Raw genomic sequence first — 20,984 nt, 5'->3', positions numbered from 1 at the left:
AAATTGACACTATCTACCAGCCACCTAACTAAGCGTCATGGATACAAAGAAAGACCATCCTTTCTGAAGAGGAGTCATCATGTAAATAACCAGGTAAATAGAGGATACATATCAAGCAGATGAAAGCAGTGTCACAGGGGAAGGCACTAGCAGCTATGAGGACCAGGAAGAATCTCCTGAAGAAGACTGGTTTTAAGTTGGACCTTGAAAAAAGCCAGAAAAACTCAGAGGTGAAGCTAAGGGAACTTTGGATGCTTAGTGCTGGATGCTTTCATGCTCCACTATCTAATCTCTTGTGCTCCACAACAAACTAGGATTAGAGAGGGTGTGGGGAGTCATCATAATTCTCACTTCCAGTAGCCATATACTTATACCCCTCTTTTAGCTCTCATCACTTAAGAACCTCTCTTCTTTTGAGGTTCACTCTATTTACCTTTGTCATTATATCCTGATCCTTGTTATTAAGCTCTAGGAATTGTTATGAAAATTGTAGTCTCTCATTCATTCTCCTGTCTATCTCAAAAACTTCTGGACTTCACTTTTTCTTTCAACTCCAACCCTTGTCCTCTATCTTGGAAACTTCAATGTCCACAATAGTGTGCCTTCACACACTGTGTCTTCCAGTTTATGAACCCTCTCCTTTCCCATGACCATGGACTAAATTTTATAGCCCTCTTTATAGATTTTGTTGAGTTAAAATGAAAAATAGAAAAGTGCATAAAAGGGAGAAGGAAGGTAGATGATAGAATAAAATGACTGAAATGCTGTCATCAAACATTTGGGAGAACAACAATAAAAAAAATAATTCCTTAAACCTCGCAGCAAGGAGAACTCTAAGGAGATGAGAGAGGTGTTGAAAAGAGAGATTAAAGAGGGGAAATGAAAGCAGAATGTTTCAACCCAAAGAGTGAAGACATTCCACTGAAAAACATTTCCATGAAAAAAGGTTTCGAACAATGATACATGTATAACCCAGTGGAACTGCTTGTCAGCTTTGGGAGTAGGGAGGAGAAAGTAGGGGGAGACAGATCTTGAATCATGTAACCATGGAAAAATATTCTAAATAAAAATTTTAAGAAAGCATTTCCATGACATAAAAGGTAGTCTATTACGCATAAATATAGTGTATAGGGATAGCACTTCCTCTGTGGGTATTGTGCCTCCACAGACAACATAGTGCCTCAGGAGAAGAGAAATCAGAACTCCAATGGAGTAAAACCAATACCAAGAAGGATAGGAGAACATGATTAAAAAGAAGAAATTTCATAATATAGTGGAAAGAGAATGATCATGGAAGTGGTGGTGCAAGGGAAAGAATAGGAACAAATGAATAGGAACATAAGACAATTTGTACCATGGGGCAATGACTCTATCCTTAATGAACTGATACTTCTAAAAGTGAAGAACAATAATAAGAAAGAGGTATGGGATCATGATCTACAAAAGTGATAAGAGGGTTTATTTAAGAGAGAATACTCAAATTCTGGATTCAAGAGATTTTAATTTAATAAAAAAACACAAAAAAAGATTAAAGAATGAATAAATTTAAAGACCATCATGAAAAGAATAATAGCACAGAACAGAGAAAAATAGCAGAAAATTAATGAAAAGAACAAGATAAAGAATTCTCTTTTGGAAAAAGGTTCCAAAAAAGAAAAATAACAAGAAAAGTAAATTGGAGGGAAGGAGAGGAAGAGGAATCTTGAATTAAATGCTGAACCAGAATAGGGAAGAATCATTACTAAATTGAAAAAAGGAAAGGAAGTAATCAATAAACACTTTCCATACAAAATTGCTGCCTGAATAGGAGGTAGGATCCTCCTTGACACATACTATTAAAATGTTTCCCAGACTGAATAATAACCAAAAAATCCAATAAGAAACCGCAGTAAGTGATAATTTCCACCTTAAAAGGGCACAAAAAGTCATCTAGAGGTCCACAGGAATAGGAAAAGAATCAACAATGTGATCAGAGAATGGAAGGAAGAGGTTTATAATCTTCCCATTTCTGTGAACAGTGGCAGTAAGAGTTAAATATTACTCTGGTGAAACTCCCAAGGAGGTTAGAAAGTCCCAGGGATGAGACTCTGGAAGTCCCAGGGAGCAGAGGCTGGTAATAACTTGTGCCTCAGTGTTTAGATAGCATAGGTATAGGGGTTCTGATAATGGTCTGTCTTGTGATGTCAAGAGATCTCTGATGATCTATTCCTCTGAATCTTAATGTAGGCATGGCTAACCTCAGTGTGCAGAGGTAATCACCAGAACCCAGGGGACCCAGAGAGACACAAAGCAGGGCAAATAATTCCATACAAAAGTGAAGCAAGAGACATATCCTGGTACTAGTTCAAAGCCTAATTTCAGGAACTAAAGCTGGATAAAGAAGAAAAAAATTTAACATGTCAAAACTATATCAACTTTTTTGTATATTTAATTCTATAACAGCTACAAGCAAAATCTCAAAGGGAAAAAAGAAAAAAATATTTTCCACAAAGACATAAGAAATCTTGGAAGAAATGAATCAAGTTGATTGGAGAATGGCTGAACAAGTTGTCTTATATTATCATAATGGAATACTACTGGACTATAAGATGTGATGAGCAGGATGATTTCAGAAAAAAAAAAACTTGGAAAGACTTACATGAATTGATACAAAGTGAAGTGAGCAGAAACATCATTATATACAGTAACAGAAATATTGTATAATAATCAACTGAATGACTTAGCTATTCCCAGCAAAACACTGATCCTTACATGTACAAAGGATTCATAATGAGGAATGCTATCTACTTCCAGAGAATCAATGGACTTTGTATGCAAATTGAAGCATATTATTCTTTACTATTTTTTTTTGGTCTTCTTCCAAACCATGACTAATAAGGAAATACATTTTGCATGACTGAACATGTAAAACCTATTTCAGACTGCTTACTGTCTTTGGAATGGGAGGAAAGTAGAAGGGAGAGGATTTGGAATTCAAAGTTTTAGAAAACATGTTAAAATTGTTTTATGTGTAACTAGAATAAATAAAATTAAGAAATTAAGAAATGAAGCAAGAGAGAAGAAATAAAATAAAGATTCTTAAGGAAAGAATTAGAAGGTGAAGGAGTAGCTTCAAAGAGAAAGCAATAAATTTTACCCAAGAGATGAGCTCCTTGAAAACTTAAAATAAAACAAATAAAAATTAGCAGCTCCATGAGACAAGAAATATTAGAACAAAATCAAAATACTGAAAAAATGAATGAAATATAAGGCACACACACATAAACAACTGGCCTGGAAAATAGTTCAAATATTGATAATTTAAGAAAAATGCACTCTGAAAAATATGATAATAAAAATATAACATCTAGCCTCCTTTTTTGGTCATGGCTTTCAAGTTATCCAATAATTCTTAAATTATTTCTCCTGAATCTGTTTTCCAGGTTGGTTAGTTTTACTATGAGATACCTTTTATATTCTTTCCCTTTTTTCAGTCTTAGTATTTCTTTTCTTTTTCATGGAATTATTAGCTTATATTTGGTAGATACACATTTTCAGAGAGTTTGTTGTTTAGGCAAGGTTTTAAGCCTCCTATGCCAAGCTATTAATCCACTTTCCACTTCTTTCTCCTGTAACTCTAATTTACTTTCCATTTTTTTCTCTAGAAGGCTCATTTCATTTATTAAAATATTTAAACTTTTTTTTAAAACTCTTGCTTTATCTCTTTCAGGAATGCTAGTTGAATTTGTGCCCAAAGTATGTATTTTCTTTGACACTTTGCTTTGTAGGTGTTTTGGAGTCATTCTCTTTTTCTGGAATTGTCTTGAATGTTCATGGCACCATAAAAGAGTCTGCTATTCATCTTGCTACTCTGCTTTTGCAAAATAATTTTATTACATTTATTATTATTAAGTCATCAAAATTATATGATCAAAATATTAAAAATATTTTGTTCATGGACTTCAGGATAAGAACTCTTGTCTTAAATAAACCATTTTCATAAAAAGAAATAGAACTAAATGCATAAAAACTACAAAAATTAGAGGGGGAAATTTCTGGTCCTCATGGATTTATATAGTTATTCTATCAAAATTCTAAAGAACAATAAATGCCTATACTTCACAAATTATTCTTAAAAATCGAGAAGGCTCTCTACCAGCCATCTTTAGGAGACAAAAATAATACTAACACTTAAACTAGAAAAGAAGAGAAAAACACAGAAGGAGCTATAAGACCAATATCATTAAAGAATATCAACTTTCAAATTTTAAAAATAAAACAAATTACAGGATCACACACACACACACAAAGAAATGATTCATTATGACAAAGCTGTATTTATACCAAAGATATAAAGATGGTTCAACATTAGAAATCAAAATAATGAACTCTATTTTAACAAAAACAGCCAAAATCATATAATTATTTCAACAGATGGGGGAATTCTCTTTTGCCTCTTTTTTGTATCTCCAGTAATTAGTGTAGTGCCTAGCATATACTAATTGCTTAATAAATGTTTATAGATTGATTGAAAAAAGTCTTTGAAAAATATAATTTTCATTTATGAGGGAAAAAATTCTACAAAGAAATAAAATTACCTTTTTCTAACATCATAGAAAGTGTCTAAAATCTAAAGCATTATATGAAGTAAGCACCTTATGAAGTGGGGATATAGTAGTTTTCCCAATAATATCAGGAGTAAAACATAGATGTTCCCTTACCCACTATTACATAATTTAATTATAGAAATGATAGAGAGATAATTAACAAACAAATGGAAACTGTTTAGTGTTTGATAAACCTAAAAATATAAATTACCTAGAAAAGAATGTCCAATCTGAATAGAACTTCCTCCAAAGAAAATGAAAAGCAGTCTGGCAGAAATTAGGTTTAGACCAACATCTTATAACATTTTTTAACAAAATCAAAATGGATATAATACATGAATATTAAAGATGAAACAATGAAAAATTAGGAGAGAAGCAGATTGTGAACATTTCTTAGACATGGGTAAGCAATAAATGCTTAATTAACTAACTGCTAAAAGCAATTACAAAAGATATAATAGATCATTTTGATTACATGAAATTGAAAAGCTTCTATACAAATAAAATCAAGTAATCTAGGATAAGAAGCTAAAGAAAATAGGTTTAATATCTCTGATAAGGGTTTGACATCCACCCTTTCTGGAATAAATTATAGAAATATAGAAGACCAAAAGTCATTTCCAAATATATAAATGGTCAATAAATATGAACAATCAATTCTCAATTGAAAAATTACAAGCTATTAACAACTATATGAAAGAATGCTACAAATCCCTATTAAGAGAAATGTAAATCAAAAAAAAAAAGACTGAAGTCTCACCTATACTCAGCAAATTGATTAAGATAATAAAAGATAGGAATAATTAATTGGAGCTAGGAAGAGTTGTAGAAAGACAGGCACATTAGTGCATTGCTCATGCAGCTTTGAATTATTATAACCATTTTAGGAAACATTTTGGAATTATTTAAATAAAGTGACTAAAGTTGTTATAACCTTTATCCTAGAGATTCCACTGCTAAACACATAACCCAAGGAAGTAACTGGAAAAAAGACTCCATATAGACCAAAATATTTATAGCAGCACTTTTTTTTTTTTGTAGTGGCAAAGGACTAAAAAACAAAACACACAAATTTCCAATAATTGGTGAATGGCTAAACAAATTATACTACATGAAGGTAAAGGAATATTACTATGTTGTATAAAATGATGAATATGATGAACATAGAGAATAGAAAGACTTAGATTAACAGATATAAATTGAAGTAAGCAGAACCAAGAAAATAGTCTGCATAATAACTACAATGTGAATGAAAAGAATAAAATAGTAAAAAAAAATCAAAGTTGTGAAATTATAAAGAACAATATTAGCCCCAAAGAAGAGTTATGTGAAGATACTTCATGGCACTCTTTTACAATTTTACAAGTGTAGACCATTTCATATAACTTCAGATTTTTTTTAATGTATTGAGGGTTTTGTTGCATTTTTCTTCTCTTCTTCCTTTTATCCTTTTTTAAAAATATTTTTTCCCCTAAAGCATGGTTCTCTGAGAGGAGTATGGGGATTACAGAGAGAAATCTAGATAATTTTTTAAAATTTATATCAGTTTTTTTTAAGAGAAGAAAAAGAACACAGGGCTTGTGAAATCACAGCTCTGATACTAAATATATGACTATGAGCATTTACCATCTCTATGTCTCAGTTTCCTAATCTGTAAAATGGAAGGAATGCTACATGCACCACCTACCTCACAGGGTTGTTGTGAAGAAAGCACTTTGTAAACCTTAAAGAACTATAGAAATGTGAGTTGTTAATACAGAACAAAAACAAGAGCTAGGGTGCTTTGAAGTACACCATTCAGACACTTTACATAAATGGGAATCTATCATATGCCATTGTCATTATGAAAGGCAATAGGTATTTGTATGGATTTGCCATGCCTCCAGAATTTTCTGCTTCAATAACATTCACTCAGGTCATCCTGTTATTGGGAATGTCTTTCTTTTCCCTGTTTCCCAAAATCTACCAGTTGAAATCCATTCCCTGAGAAGATCCAGGTCAAATATTACCTCTTCGGTGGTGTTTCTAATCACACAGGCCAAAAGCACTTGATCTTTTCTCTTAAACTTGAAGGTTTATAACACTCTAAAATAGCACCCAGTAAACTGTCTCCCCCTATTGTTCTGTTCATTTAGTTACATGAATGTTAAACAAATTTTAGGAGTCATGAGAATTTGAATTCACTTATACTAAAGCTATTTATGTAGATGACTCACTCAACTCTCCAAAGAGGTGGCAAGTTGCCAGACAATAGCATTGCCTCCTGCATATCAGGCATAGTTGAAATAATATTGCATTGAGTCAGAGGATCTAGGCTAATAACATTATCTCTGATGACTTATTTTGTAACCTCAGCCAAATCAATTAAACCCTTCAGTTCTGTAGGCTCAACTGTAAAATCAGGAGTTGGATTAGGTGTGGGCAAGTTCTGTAAGGTCCCAAGGTTCCTTAATGTCCCTAAAATGTAAGGTTTTCAGATTCTGTGGTTCAAATAGTCTTCTGTGATTTTTGTTTTCCCAATAATAATTAGCATATTTCCATGCCCCCATAAAAATGGGCTCAATGAATGATGATAATGCACTCAGCTAACAGTATCTGGACCATTATGAGTTAAAACCAACTGCAACTATACTGTAAACATACTAGTTCAGCATTGATGAAGGTTTTCAAGTTTGTGTGCCCAAACTACAACTTCAAGCTGCCTGTGACACCCTCCTTCCCCACCCCACCCCCACCCCCGCCCACCCACATTACCCCAGAGAGTAGAGGGAGGAAGTGTTCACTTTGGGCAACTGAACAGAGGGGCAGGGCAGGCAAAAAGTGTCCTCCAGCACTGGGAAGAGAGGGAATAGAGCAGCTCCCCGCCTCCCCCAGCTGCCAGATCAGCACATGTGCTAATACTTCATCAATGATGTACTAGATACTTACAGTGATCCACAATTTCTTCATTTTGGTAATTTCCAATACAAATTCAGCTCACAATCCCTCCAAGCTCTCTTATCTTGGGTGCTTGAAGCTCTTCTTTTTTTTTTTTTTAATTGGAGAATAACAGTGTACCATTTTGGAACATGTTATTACTTATAACAATTCAATCCAATATTGTTTAAAAAAAAAACCTAAAGATCTACCTGTAGCTTGCTGACTTCCTACATTTCTAACATGCCAGTAGATACTTCCTTTGCATGTTTAACACAGGTTAGTCAGTGAAAAAGAATTATTAGTTACTTGCTATGTGCAGGCACTGTGCTAAGTGCTGGAGACACACAAAAAAGACAAAAATAGTATCTTCCCTAAATGAGTTCTCATTCTAATGGCAGAGACAAATATAGTAAGTAGGTACAAAAAAGAAATATTCAGAAAGTTATATCATAAAGGAAGGCTTTAGCAGCTAAGGGAATAATGGTGGCAAGTTCTCCTTGAGAAGATGGGATTTGAGCTAAATCCTTTAAAAAAAAAAAAAACCTTTACCTTCTGTTCTAGTATTAATTCTAAGAAAGAAGAGCAGCAAGGACTAGGCAGGATTAAGTGACTTGTCCAGGGTCACAAAGTTAGGAAGTATCTAAGGTCAGATTTAAACTTGTCTTTGTGACTCCAGGGCTCATGCTTATCTACTGTGCCACCTAACTGCCCCTTAAGCTGAATCTTGAAGGAAGCCAGAAAAGCTAGAGGTAGAGACAAGAAGGAAGAACACTGGGTATGGAGGAAAGCCAGGGAAAAGTACAGAGATGGGATATAAAATGTCCTGTGCAAGTGACAGTAAGTAGACCAGGTAGTTAGATTACAGAGTACATGGAGAGGAATAATGTAAGAAGTAAGTAAGAAGCCTGAAAATATTGGAAGAAACCTGGTTATAAAGAACTTTTAAAGTTAAGCAGAGGAATAATTTGATCCTGAAGATAATAAGAAACCACTGGAGTTTATTATATAAGAGTTGGCATAGGCAGACCTATGTGTACGCCTTCCAGTGTTTCAGGAAAATTGTTTTGATAGTCAAGTGGAAAATGGAGCGGAATAGAAGAGAGATTTGAAGTAGGAAGGCTTATTAGTAGTCCAGGAAAAAAATGATGAAGACCTAAGAACTAAGATAATGGCTCTAGGAATAAAGAAAAAGGGATACACCTAAAAGATTTGTGAAGCAAGTTAGAAAGGACAAGATTTGGCAATGGTTTGGATATGTGACAGTGATGTCTGAGAGAGGATAAGATTGAGAGTCTGAGTGACTGGGGAATGACAGTGCTTTTAACAATAATAGAGCTAGTGGAAAAAGAGGAAGATTGAGGGATAAATCTAATTAATTGTTTTAGACCAGGTAAATTTGAGATACATCCAGGATATCCAGTTTAAAATACTGAGACATGAGACTAGTTTTGGAGAGAATCTAAGATTGGGTATAAAGATCTGGGAATAATCAGCATAAGGATGATAAACAAATCTATTAAGGCTGATGAGATCAGTAGGTGAGATAATATGAAGGGCAAAGAGAAAAGGATTAAGGCCAGAGCCTTAGAGCATACTCTAAGTAAGTCTGTGTGACATGAGTGGAGATCCAGCAAAGGAGAATGAAGAGAAATCAGACCAATAGGAGAACTAGGAGAGATCAGTATCATGAAAATCTAGAGAGAAGAGTTGATCCTGGAAGAGAAAGTCATCAATAATGTCAAATACTGCAGAGGTCAAGATGGTTGAGGATTAAGGAAATGTCATTAGAATTGGCAATTTTGGTATTGGCAATTGGCAATCACTGGTAATTTTGGAGAGTAGTTAAACTGAGTGATGAAGTTGGAAGTAAGATTGCAGAGGATTTACAGGAAAATTAAAGGAAATGAAGGTACCAAATATATAGATGGCTTTCCCAAGCCATCTGTCTCTGAGAAGTCAACAGATACAAAAGGAGAACTAGAAGTGAAAGTAGGATAGAACGAGGGTTTTAGTTTAAAGAATATGTGAAGCAAATGTATTTATAGGCAACGGAGAAGGAATCAAAGGATAGGAATAAATTGAAGATTAGAAATGAAATATATATGCAAAGTGTAATCTTCTAGAGATGATGGGAGGGGACAAGATTATGGCTGCATGGAGAAGTCAAGTCAAATCAAGAAACATTATTAAGCATCTACTATGTGGCAAGTACTCTGCTAACTGCTGGGGATACAAAGGAAGGGGGGAAAATACCCTATCCTTGCTTTCAAAGAGCTCATGAAAATAACTTCATACAAATGTGATATAGACAAAATGAAATGAAGATGATCTCAGAGGGAAGATACTAGACAAATAAAGAAGGACTGGGAAAACAGCTTTTGCAGTATGTGGAACTTTAGCTAACACTTGAAGGAAACCAGGAGGCAGTGTTTCAGGTATGAAGGATGGCCAGTGAAAATGCACAACTAGAGAGGGAATAGGTGATCAGGTTATAAAGAACCTTAAAAATCAAATGGGATTTTATATTTGATCCAGGTGATGGGAAGTCACTAGAGTCTAGGGAAGTGACGGGATCAGGCATGCATTTTAGGGAGATTAATTTGCCAGACAAATGGGAGATAGACTGGAATGAGAGAGACTTGAGGCAGGAAAATGAACAAGCATGCTACTGCATGGTTTAAGCATGGGGTGATCAGAACCTGTACCAAGATAGAGGCAGTGACAGGTTTTATGGGAACATTTACAAGATGTGTTACAAAGGATGAAATGACAGGATTTGACAAGTGATAGAGGATGAAAGTGAGGAGTTGAGGAAAAGAGCTAATCTGTGATCTTAGATGACTGGAAGGAACAGGAAAGATAGGAAGAGAGGAGGACTTAAGGGAAAAGATAATAAATTTCATTTTGGACATCTCAAGTTTTACATATATATATATATATATATATATATATATATATATATATATATATATATATATATAAATCCAATAGGCAGCTGGAGATGTGTTAAACTGGATGTCAAAAGAGAAGTTAGGACTGGATAAATATATATGAAAATCATGTGCATAGATATAATCATTTAATTCATAGGAGCTGAAGAGATTACCAAGCAAAATACTATAGAGAAAAGAGGGTCCAGAGCAGAATATCAGGGGATACCCATAATTACTTCATGTGGCCTGGATGAAGATCTAGCAAAGGAGACTGAGAAGGAGTGGTCAGATATATAGGAAAATAATCAGAAGAGAGCAGAATCATGACAACACAGAAAGAAAGGAAAATTTGGTGATTGATGGTATCAAAGCCTTCAGAGAGATTAAAAAAGGATAGAGATTGAGAAAAGGCTGTCAGATTGATTGATTGATTGATTGATTGATTGATTTTAAACCCTTACCTTCTCTCCTAGTATCAATACTAAGACAGAAACAGGGTAAAAGCTAGGCAATTGAGGTTCAGTGTCTTGCCCAGGGTCACACAGTGAGGAAGTGTGGGAGGCCAGATTTGAACCCAGGTACTCCCAACTCCAGGCCTGGCATTCTATCCACTGTGCCTCTGCTATATGATTTGACAAATAAAAGATCATTGGCAATTTTGAAGAGAGTTGTTTAGATTGAACAGTGAGGTTGGAAGTCAGACTCCAGGAAGTTAAGAAGAAAGTGAGAGGGAAAAAAGTGGAGGCATCAATTTTAGAAGACCTTCTTCAGTTTAGCCAATAAAGGAAGGAAACATATGATAATAGTTAGCAGGGTTGGAGAGAAAAAATAAAAGGGACAATTTCTTCATCTGAATCTGGCGTGAAGCCATAGAATATCTGAATGGGGTGATACTAGGATGAGCATAAAACAATTTGGAATTAGACTTACATCCTCTCCCTTAGATTTTCAAGGACCAGTGAGGACTCACCTGGAACTTTCAGAACCACAGTGTTTCCCAAGATACAGATATCTGTTTTGGGTAAAAGTGAGGCAGCATGGCATGGGGATAAAGAGTTGGCTTTGGACCCCGGAAGACCTGTATTGAAATCTACATCTCATAAACACTGGCTCTTGGCAAAGGAATTCCTTATGCCAGTGAAATCGCTGGTCTAACCCCTATCCTATGTGAGTGCTTGTTGCATTCCCCATATGTAAGCTCCCATATGTATGCAATGTTTTGGTTATTTCTATCTTCACAATTCAGCACAGCATTTTGCACATAGTAGACACTTAAAAAAATGCTCATTGACCTTAATTGAATATTATTAGGGGACTAATTATAAGCATTTAGAAAAGTGAGCAAGGTCTGCATGGATTTGTCTAGTATAGACCATGTCAGATTAAATGCATTTCCTTTGCTTTATCATTACAGGAAGGGTAACATGGCACAGATAATAAAGAACTAGTCAGAGCCAGAAGACCTAGGATTAAATCCCACCTCTGATACATATTGGTTCTGTGAGCCTGGGCAAATTACTTCTCTGTGCTGTAGGCAACTTTTTAGGATTATCAGTTATAGAGTTAGAGAAATGTATCCAGCTCCACTGGCAGAGGGAGTTCCCTGTACCAATGAAATTATAGATCTAGACTATTTTCTCTATCCTTTACTGCAGTGGTATCAAACTCAAATTTAAATAGAGGTCATGGGTCAGCTAGGGAGCACAGTAGAAAGAGTGCCAGACCTGGAGTTGAGAGGACTTGGGTTTAAATCTGGCCTCAGACATTTCCTAATCATGTTCCCATGGGCAAGTCATTTAATCCTGAATGTTTACCCTTTACCTCTTCTGTCTTAGAATTGATGCTAAGACAAAAAGGAAAGGTTTAAAAAAAAGGAAATAGGGGTCACTAATATGTAAATAAGGATCCCAGCAGGTTGCATATTTCCTTAGTTTTATTGCATTTTATTTATTTTGTTAAATATTTCCCAATTACATTTTGACCTGCTTGTGGGGCTTATTGTGGGCCTTATTCAACCAGCTTCTATGTAGATAGCTAGGTGAAGCAATGAATAGAGAGACCTGAACTCATAGCTAGAAAGACATGAATTCAAATCTAGCCTCAGACACTAATTAGCTGTGTGACCCTGGGCAAGTCATTGAAGTCTCTGTTTGCCTCAGTTACCGCAACTATAAAATAAGGATTATCACAGCATCTACCTCATGGGATAGTTATGAGCATCTAATGATATCACATTTATAAACCATTTAGCACATTGCCTGGCACATAGTGAGTGCCATGTAAATATTTATTCCCTTCCATTCTCCATTTTGGCACCTCTGCACTACTGGGAATGCCATAGTCATGTCACACATTTATGTCAGTAAGTTAATAAATTGTCTTATGATGTACTTTATGGACAAGTTGGGACAATATGGGCTAGATAAAAACAAATGTTTCAGACTGAGAACTGGTCAAATGAATGGTCCCAGGGAGCATTGACTAGTGAAATAACATCAACCTGGAGGGAGGTCTCTAGTGCCCAATTTTATACATTCTAATCAATGACTTAAATGAAGGAATAAATGGCATTTTTCATAAATGTACAAATAACATGCATCTGGGAAGAAGAATTAGGACAAATGGCAGAATCAGGATCCAAAAAGATGTTTGTAGAAAAAAATTATGGGTTGAATCTAATAAGATAAATTTTCACTTAATCTCAACGTTGGAAGGGAGCTCAGAGACCATCTAGATACCGAGAGTTCTTAACATGAGATCCAAAGAAGCTCCAGGAGATCTATGAATTTTAATAGGGAAAAGTTATATCTGTTTTTCAACATAATAATGGCTAGCATTTATTTAGTGCTTTAAAGTTTATAAAACATTATGTTGATATTATTAATATTATCTCAATTGCAATTAGTTCTCTTTATAATCCTACATATTTTTAGACAAAAAGTATTATTCTGAGAAGCGGTCCCTAGGCTTCACCAGACTGTCACAAGGGACCAGGACACAGTTAAAAGATTAAGAATCCCTAATATAGTCCAAAATAGGATAATTCATTCATAAAATCACAGAACTTTAGAGTTGGAGGAGATGTCAGCATATGTTTAGTCCAAACATGTCCAGAAGAAGTCTCAGCTCTTAATATACTCAATAATTCTACATCCTATTTTCTGTCTGAAGGCTTCCAGTGAAGAAGAGTCTATCACCTCTTGCTCTGCCCTTTGATGTCTAAGCCCCCTTTAACATGACAGCTCTCATGTCTCTGAGTCTTTTCTTCTCCAGGCTATCAATCCTCAGGTCTGTCAACTGATGTTCATTTGGCATGAACTAAAGGTTCATCTGTTTGCCATCCTTTGCATGTCCTCCAGCTAACCAATATCTTCACTAAATTGTAGCACCTGAAAGCAAGTACAATATTCTGGATGTTTCTAAGTGCACTTCCTTTTCCTGGAACCTAAGCCTATCTCTCAACATAGGCTAAAATTGCAATAGATTTTTTGGCTCTCACATCATATTAATAGCTTATGTTGAGTTTGAAGTACTCTAAAACCCCCAGATTTTTTTGGAGACAAACTTGTATCTAACTATTCCTCTTTCCATCCTGTACTAGTGAAACTTATTTTTTTTTAGCCCCATGGTTAGGAATATAGAAATATATTTATATATATAGAAATATATTTATTTTCATAAATTCAGCCCACAGCTCTTGCCCAGAAGTGTCACACTCCATAGTGCTGCCTGAACCAAAATAAAATATAATTGGTAAAAGTTAAACAAATAAAAAATACAACATAGGTAATGTTAATTTGAAGTTTTCTGATTTAATTTAATATACAGTCTGCAGGAATCCATTTCTATTTGAATGTGACAATATAATAAGGTTCTTCTCATCTACTGGTATAGTAATCTTGTTAAAACAAGGAAGGACAGTTAGACCAGAAAGATCAAATCTTCATATAGCCATGCTGGCTCTGTGTAACCACTGTTCCTGTTACTAATTTAGGAGAGCTATGTGGGGAAAAAAAAAAAAAAACTGGATCTGAAACCAGAGGACCTTGGTTCAAACTCCAGTTGTATTTACTTAGTCTCATGTATAATATTGGGCAAATAAGTAACCTCTAAAGAGCTGAATTTCTTCACCTATAAAATGAGAGAGTGGGATTAAATGACGTCTAAGATCCTTTTTATACTGTTAAGTCCTTTGATCCCATGAAATGTAAAATTCTACACTTCAACTTGTAAAAATCAAGTGGACATAATGAACAAGGCACAGCCTAAAAACAACTTTTATCAAAATGATCTGAGGATTTTATTGAACTTTAAGGTGAATATGAGTCAAGATGGTGAAATATTTTGTTTGTTGTTGTTTGGTCATTTCAGTCAGACTCTCTGTGACCCTATCTGGGGTTTTCTTGCCAGAGATATTGGAGTGGTTTATCATTTCTTTCTGCAACTCATTTTACAGATGAGGAAACTAAGGCAAACAAAGTGACTTGTCTAAGGTCACACAACTAGTAAATGTTTGAGGCTAGATTTGAACTCATGTCTTCCTGTCTCCATGTCTCCACTATGCCACCTAGCTGTCCCCAGATACGGTATATCCAGTGGCAGGAGACTCAATAGTAAGAAAACCAAGAAGGACATTTTTTAAAAATCATTTGAAAGAATTGAGAATGTTTATTCCAGTGAAGAAAATTGGAGAAAGAGTATGAAAGGTATCTAATAATGAATTTGTATAGCATTTTTAAGGTGATAGAGTGCTATATGAATGTTATTTATTTTGACCCTCACAACAATGCTGACAGGTAGATAATATTACTTTCTCCATCTTATTGATGAGAAAATTGAAGCAAACAGAGGTGTTCAAGGCAATATTTGAACTCAAATCCTTCTGATTTTCAGTACCACCTAGCTTCCTGCCTTCAAATATTTATCTGAAGGAATGTCATATGGAAGAAAAAGTAGAATTGTTCTACTTGGAACTAAATAGTAGAACCAGGATCCATGGGTGAAAGTTGCAGAGAACTAGCTTCTAATTCCACATGAAGAAAAACTTCTTAACAATTTGTTATTCAGTTGTTTTTAGCCTTGTCTAACTCTATGACCCTGTGTGAGGTTTACTTGGTAAACATGTTGAAGTGGTTTGCCATTTCCTTCTCTAGCTTGTTATACAGATAAGGAAACTAAGGCAAACAGAATTAGATGACTTGGCCAAGGTCACATAGCTAGTAAATGTGAGGTCAGATTTGAACTCTGGAATATGAATCTGACTCCAAGCCCATATCTCCATCCACTGAGCCACTTAAGCTGTCCTTTCTTAACAGTTAGAGCTGTTCAAGATAGACAGGTAAGGAGGCAGCTGGGTGGCTCAGTGGATTGAGAACTGCCAGAGATGGGAGGTCCTGGGTTCAAATTTGGCCACAAATACTTCCTAGTTGTGTGGCCCTGGACAAGTCACTTAACTCCCATTGCCTAGCCCTTGCTGTTCTTCTGCCTTGGAACCAATACCCAGTATTGATTTCAAGATGGAAGGTTTTTAAAAAAAAAGGATAGGTAGCCATCTTCACCTTTGAACAGAGAGACATTGTATTATGGTGGATAGAGCTCTGGATCTTGAGTCAGTCTGACCTGGGTTCAAATACCACATTAGACATTGACTAGATATGTGATCCTGGCCAAGTCACTTAAAATCTGTCTCAATTATTGTTTTGTAAAACTAGGGAGTTGTTATTAGTGATGTTTAAGTCCTTTTCATATGACCTTAAAAGTTGAGTTTTTCTTCAATGGACTGGTCTTCAAAAGGACTCCGTATAATCACTAATTGGAGAGATTATAGAAAAGGTTCCTCTGATTACAAGTTAGACAAGATAATCTCAGAAGCAGCTTCTGAGTCTATAAAAATGTTTGGCTATTTGGAGTAGAAAAACAGAAGTCGATAAGAGTTAAAGAAGGGAGGGAAGGAGTATTTTGATCACAGATATTGAGAAATGAAAAAATATCAGGTAAGGTACAAGGATGTAGGGGGCAAGGGAAATCTCTAAGTTTGGCTAAAATCTAACTTTTGGTTAAATTTGTTTCTAAAGATTTAAATGTTATTTTCATTAGGACATAATATATTGGAATATGTAGAAAGAAAAAGGATTATTAATAATAGGCATATTTATTTTCATTCAATTGATATTTAGTATTCATAGGTTACCTGGTAATGAATTCTATAAAGGGAAAAATAAATACTGAATTATTAAAATGACTAAAGGATGTAGGGCATTCCCTGAAAAATATCATCAGTCATTTACTTATTCACTTGTTCCTGACCTCACTCAAGTAACACTGAACTTCAGTGTATTTATATATACATATATATGTACATATAAATGAATCATAAAACCCTATGAAAAACAAAGCATTATTTGAGGGGTTCTTAACCAGAGGTCTGAAAATATCTTCTTTAAAACATTTTGATAAACTATAGTTCAGAGTAACTAGTTTCCTTTGGAATCTTATGTATTTTATTTTATACATTTAAAAACATAAAGCTGAGGAGTCCTTTGGCTTCACCAGACTGCCATGGGGGTCCAGGAAAAAATGATTAAGAAACCCAGTAATATATAAATGCCATCATCATCATCTATTTACTCCATCTTATAAAACAGCAGTGGATTGAGTCCTAGAAGAGACCTTATAAATCATTTAATCCAGTTCTTCATAAAACAGAGGAAGAAATGATTATCTAGAGAGATTAAGTGATTTACTCAAGATCCCAGAGGTAGTAAGTAGTATAAAATGTTTCAACCAGGGCTTCCAATTTCTAATCCAGTGTTCTTTCTAAAAACATCATATAGATTTGTTGTGAAGATAAAATGAAAATAGGAAAATAAAAAGTTCATATTGATGACAGTTATGATGAAAGTGAAGGAAAGGGGTTTGCCTTCTGTAACTCATGAATATGGGAAATTATTCTATTTGCTGTTGTTCTGTCATTTCAGTTTTGTTCAACCTCTGTGACCCTATTTGGGAGTTTCTTGGCAAAGACACTGGGATGGTTTTCCATATCCTTCTCCATTTCATTTTACAGATGAGGAAAATGAGGGAAACAGGGTTAAGTGATTTGCCCAGGGTCACACAATTAGTAAGTATCTGAGGCTGGATTTGAACTCTAGAAGATAAATCTTCCTGACTTTGAGCCAAATGCTCTTTCCACTGGCACCTAGCTGCCTCCTCTAGACTTCTTCATCATTTAGTAGAATCAAGACCTCTTTTATAGATTTATACCTTTTTTCTTTTTTTTTAAACTCTTACCTTCTGTATTTGAGTCTATATCAGCTCCAAGACAGAAGTGTGGTAAGGGCTAGGCAACTGGGATTAAATGATTTTCCCAGTCACACAGCTAGGAAGTATTTGAGGTCACTTTTGAACCCAGGACCTCTCATCTCCAGGCCTAGGTCTCTACCCACTGAGCCCCTTAGCTGGCCCTACATCTTTTCTAATTCAGTTCCCCCTATGCCTTTTCCTAAGAAGGACACTTCTAATAAGTTTGAAATCTCTTACAAAGTAATTTGGATTTTCTTTTTCTTCAGTAAAATATAAACTCCTTGCGGGCAATGACAATTTCATCTTTGTCTTTGTATCCCCAAAACCTGGTAAAAAGCTTTGCACAAAATAAGTACTCAATTAATTTTTGCTGAGGAGTTTGTTGAGTAGAATAGGCTGGTCATATCAAGAACAAAAGGTCACGTTTCCTGACAAAATTAATCTTCGTTAAGAAATTCCTTTACAAAACTTTTTGTCTAAACTTCACTGTTTTACAATAAAAAGTTACATAATTTTTGCCCAAATAAAATTAGCTCTCACTTTTGTAATTTTTTTCTTAACTTTGTTAAATTAATTTTATAATATAAGCTTTCCATTTTGGATCCTAGCAGTGAATGAGGATAACAAAAATATCTGTTATATGTATAAGCATCTTTTTTCTAAAAAGGCAATACAAATATGTAGAAAGATTTTGACCAAAAATAGTCCTATTAAAAATTTCCCTGATATTTTAAATTATTAGCTTCCTTACAGAAATTAGGCCAAGTTTTAATTAACATGACTAAACTCAGAGCTAAGCAATAGCAGTACATGTGATATAATAGCAAAATCTCTCACTACCATCCTTGTTTGGAAGATTAAGTATGGCTGTTTCTGAAAATTAAATGGGCAAATCACCAAATTTAGGATTACAAGGGACCTCATAAATCCAAACTGTTGCATGAACAAGAGTCCCATTTACAAACAGCAAATGGTCATCTGGCCTTAATGTGAAGCCCTTGAGTGAGGAATGCTATCAGAGATGGTCCAGTTGTGGATTTGATTCTCTATAATAAATTCCAGGTACCTACCAGGAATGTGTTTCCACAGTGCCCACAGACTACTCGGGTCCCTTCTGGCTGGATTGGTAATGCAGGCTGAGCAGGCTGTTCTTCAGGAATTAGCATTACTGGGCCCAGATTAATAATGCGTCTACTGTGGAAAGAAAATTAAACAGCTTCCTCATCCCACAAAGAGACTTATGAAGGAAAAAATTTAAAGACTTCTGTGTTACATAGGATATGGTATCAACATACTTTCCACATTGAGAATAAAAGTAAAACTCTCTCATTCTGCATGAAAAGAAATAATTTTCTTTATTACAAGAGTTTAGCAAATCTTTTATGGACAGTCCTGATCCCTTATTTGCTAAGATCCTGAAAAATTATGAAATAGAAGAGGAAATATCTGATGCTTCCTGAAAGCACCAGATGGATACTCTTAGTTTGTAAAAAGACTACATAAAATACAAAATGTCAACTAAATAAGGTATTTTGTGAAGGAATAATGTTATATTTTAATTGTTCCATTGTTGCAGTGGCTGGATTTCTTAAAGTAACAGGTATGACTAATACTTTCTGACATTACATCTACACATGTCAACAGGAATTTCCATACCATGAAAATGATAAAGCTTCTTTCTATTAAGTTAGAAAGAAATGGCTGGGTAAGTATTAAAATTGGGCTTGTATATTCCAGTACTATAATAATTAAATTGCATCTTTTCATTCCACAAATCCAGTGAAATTTAATTCAGTTGTTTGTAGTAATTGGGTCAATGGCATAATTTGGATACCTACAAATATTCTGCAATTATCTTTTTGGCCAAAAAAGTTCAAACCCTTTTGCTACCAAACCTTTTATCAATACTTCCAAAAAATAACTAAGTGGGGTTTTCCTTCCTCCTCCAGTTTGCCTGGTGGTAGAGGGACAAATGACTCTCAAAATTTCCAAAAATACAAAAATTAAAATAGAGAAAAAAGAGATGGCAAAAGGTCCTGATATGCATGGATACAAGTATACTTTTATTATATTTACCACACCCACACACATACATATTAATACCAATAAACTACATATAACATGTTTATATACATGCTATAAAATACATTAATTAAGCACTTGATGCTTTAAAGTAATTAAAATGGTAAAGGTGAAATAATTTGTCATTATATTCCCCTTTTTTTTTTTTTATAAAAACCCTTATCTTCCATCTTGGAGTCAATACTGTGTATTGGTTCCAAGGCAGAAAAGTGGTAAGGGCTAGGCAATGGGGGTCAAGTGACTTGCCCAGGGTCACACAGCTAGGAAGTGGCTGAGGCCGGATTTGAACCTAGGACCTCCTGTCTCTAGGCCTGGCTCTCAATCCACTGAGCTACCCAGCTGCCCCCTAATTTGTCATTTTTGAGGATGTCAACCTAATGAGTTAGAATGATTTAATCAAGGGGCCTAAAGTAAATATTTATCTAGTATTAAGGAAATTTTCATCAATTATTCAAGACTTATACACAAAGACAGTTCTGCCCATCAAGTCCACAATTCACAGCTCTCATTTTATTTGAAAAATGAAATACAGAATTTATTTATCTTTAATTCTTACCAGTTAGGTCTCGGACATCCTATTCGCCGAGAGGTATCCTTACAGATGAGGAGACAATTACATGGACATCTAACATATTTCTTTCCTGTTGGTGGGTTTTTTATTGGCTATATAAGGGGGGGAAGCCAAACATGTTATTAAAAAAAATACTAACAGTAACATGTTCATCATTTTTAAGGTTTGTAAAGCACATTAGAAATATTATTTTATTTGATCCTTATAACAAACCTGACAGGTAGGTGCTATATTTATTCCCATTTTAGAAATGAGAAAATGGAGGCAAGTAGTACTTAAATGATTTGTCCAGGATCGCATAGCTACTAAGTATCTGAAGCCATATTTGTACTCAGGTCTTTCTGACCCCAGAACTTCCATCCACCTCACCAAAAAGCTACCATTAAACAGAAAATAGATGTTACCCTCTTCTTCCCTCTTTTTAAATTGTAAAAGGTACCTTAAGACCTGGGATTTTCTATGGTATATCAAAGCTCAACTTACTTTAAGAAAGTATCTATTCCTAATGTTATCAAATCATTGAAAAAAATTTAAATAGAAAACTTTCTAAGAGGCTGGATAGAAATAACTTAGTTAAAATTTTAACATCCA

The 20,984-nt window shown here is 34.8% G+C and overlaps 1 protein-coding gene across 2 annotated transcripts in view; it reads right to left on the bottom strand.

Annotated features, from left to right (window-relative positions):
- PIP4P2 (phosphatidylinositol-4,5-bisphosphate 4-phosphatase 2) overlaps nucleotides 1-20,984 on the bottom strand; it is a 101,194-nt gene that overhangs the window by 42,962 nt on the left and 37,248 nt on the right. For both annotated transcript variants that reach the window (XM_001368656.4, XM_007488085.3), the window contains exons 3-4: nucleotides 20,379-20,485; nucleotides 18,811-18,934 (exon numbers count right to left, since the gene is read on the bottom strand). In XM_001368656.4, the coding sequence (XP_001368693.1) occupies nucleotides 18,811-18,934; nucleotides 20,379-20,485 (231 nt within the window). The remainder of the gene's footprint in view (nucleotides 1-18,810; nucleotides 18,935-20,378; nucleotides 20,486-20,984) is intronic.

The sequence above is a fragment of the Monodelphis domestica genome, chromosome 3 (assembly GCF_027887165.1).
Source record: "Monodelphis domestica isolate mMonDom1 chromosome 3, mMonDom1.pri, whole genome shotgun sequence".
Classification (NCBI taxonomy): domain Eukaryota; kingdom Metazoa; phylum Chordata; class Mammalia; order Didelphimorphia; family Didelphidae; genus Monodelphis; species Monodelphis domestica.
Note: the sequence above shows the minus strand (reverse complement) of the source record. Positions and strands in the feature narration are given on the sequence as shown.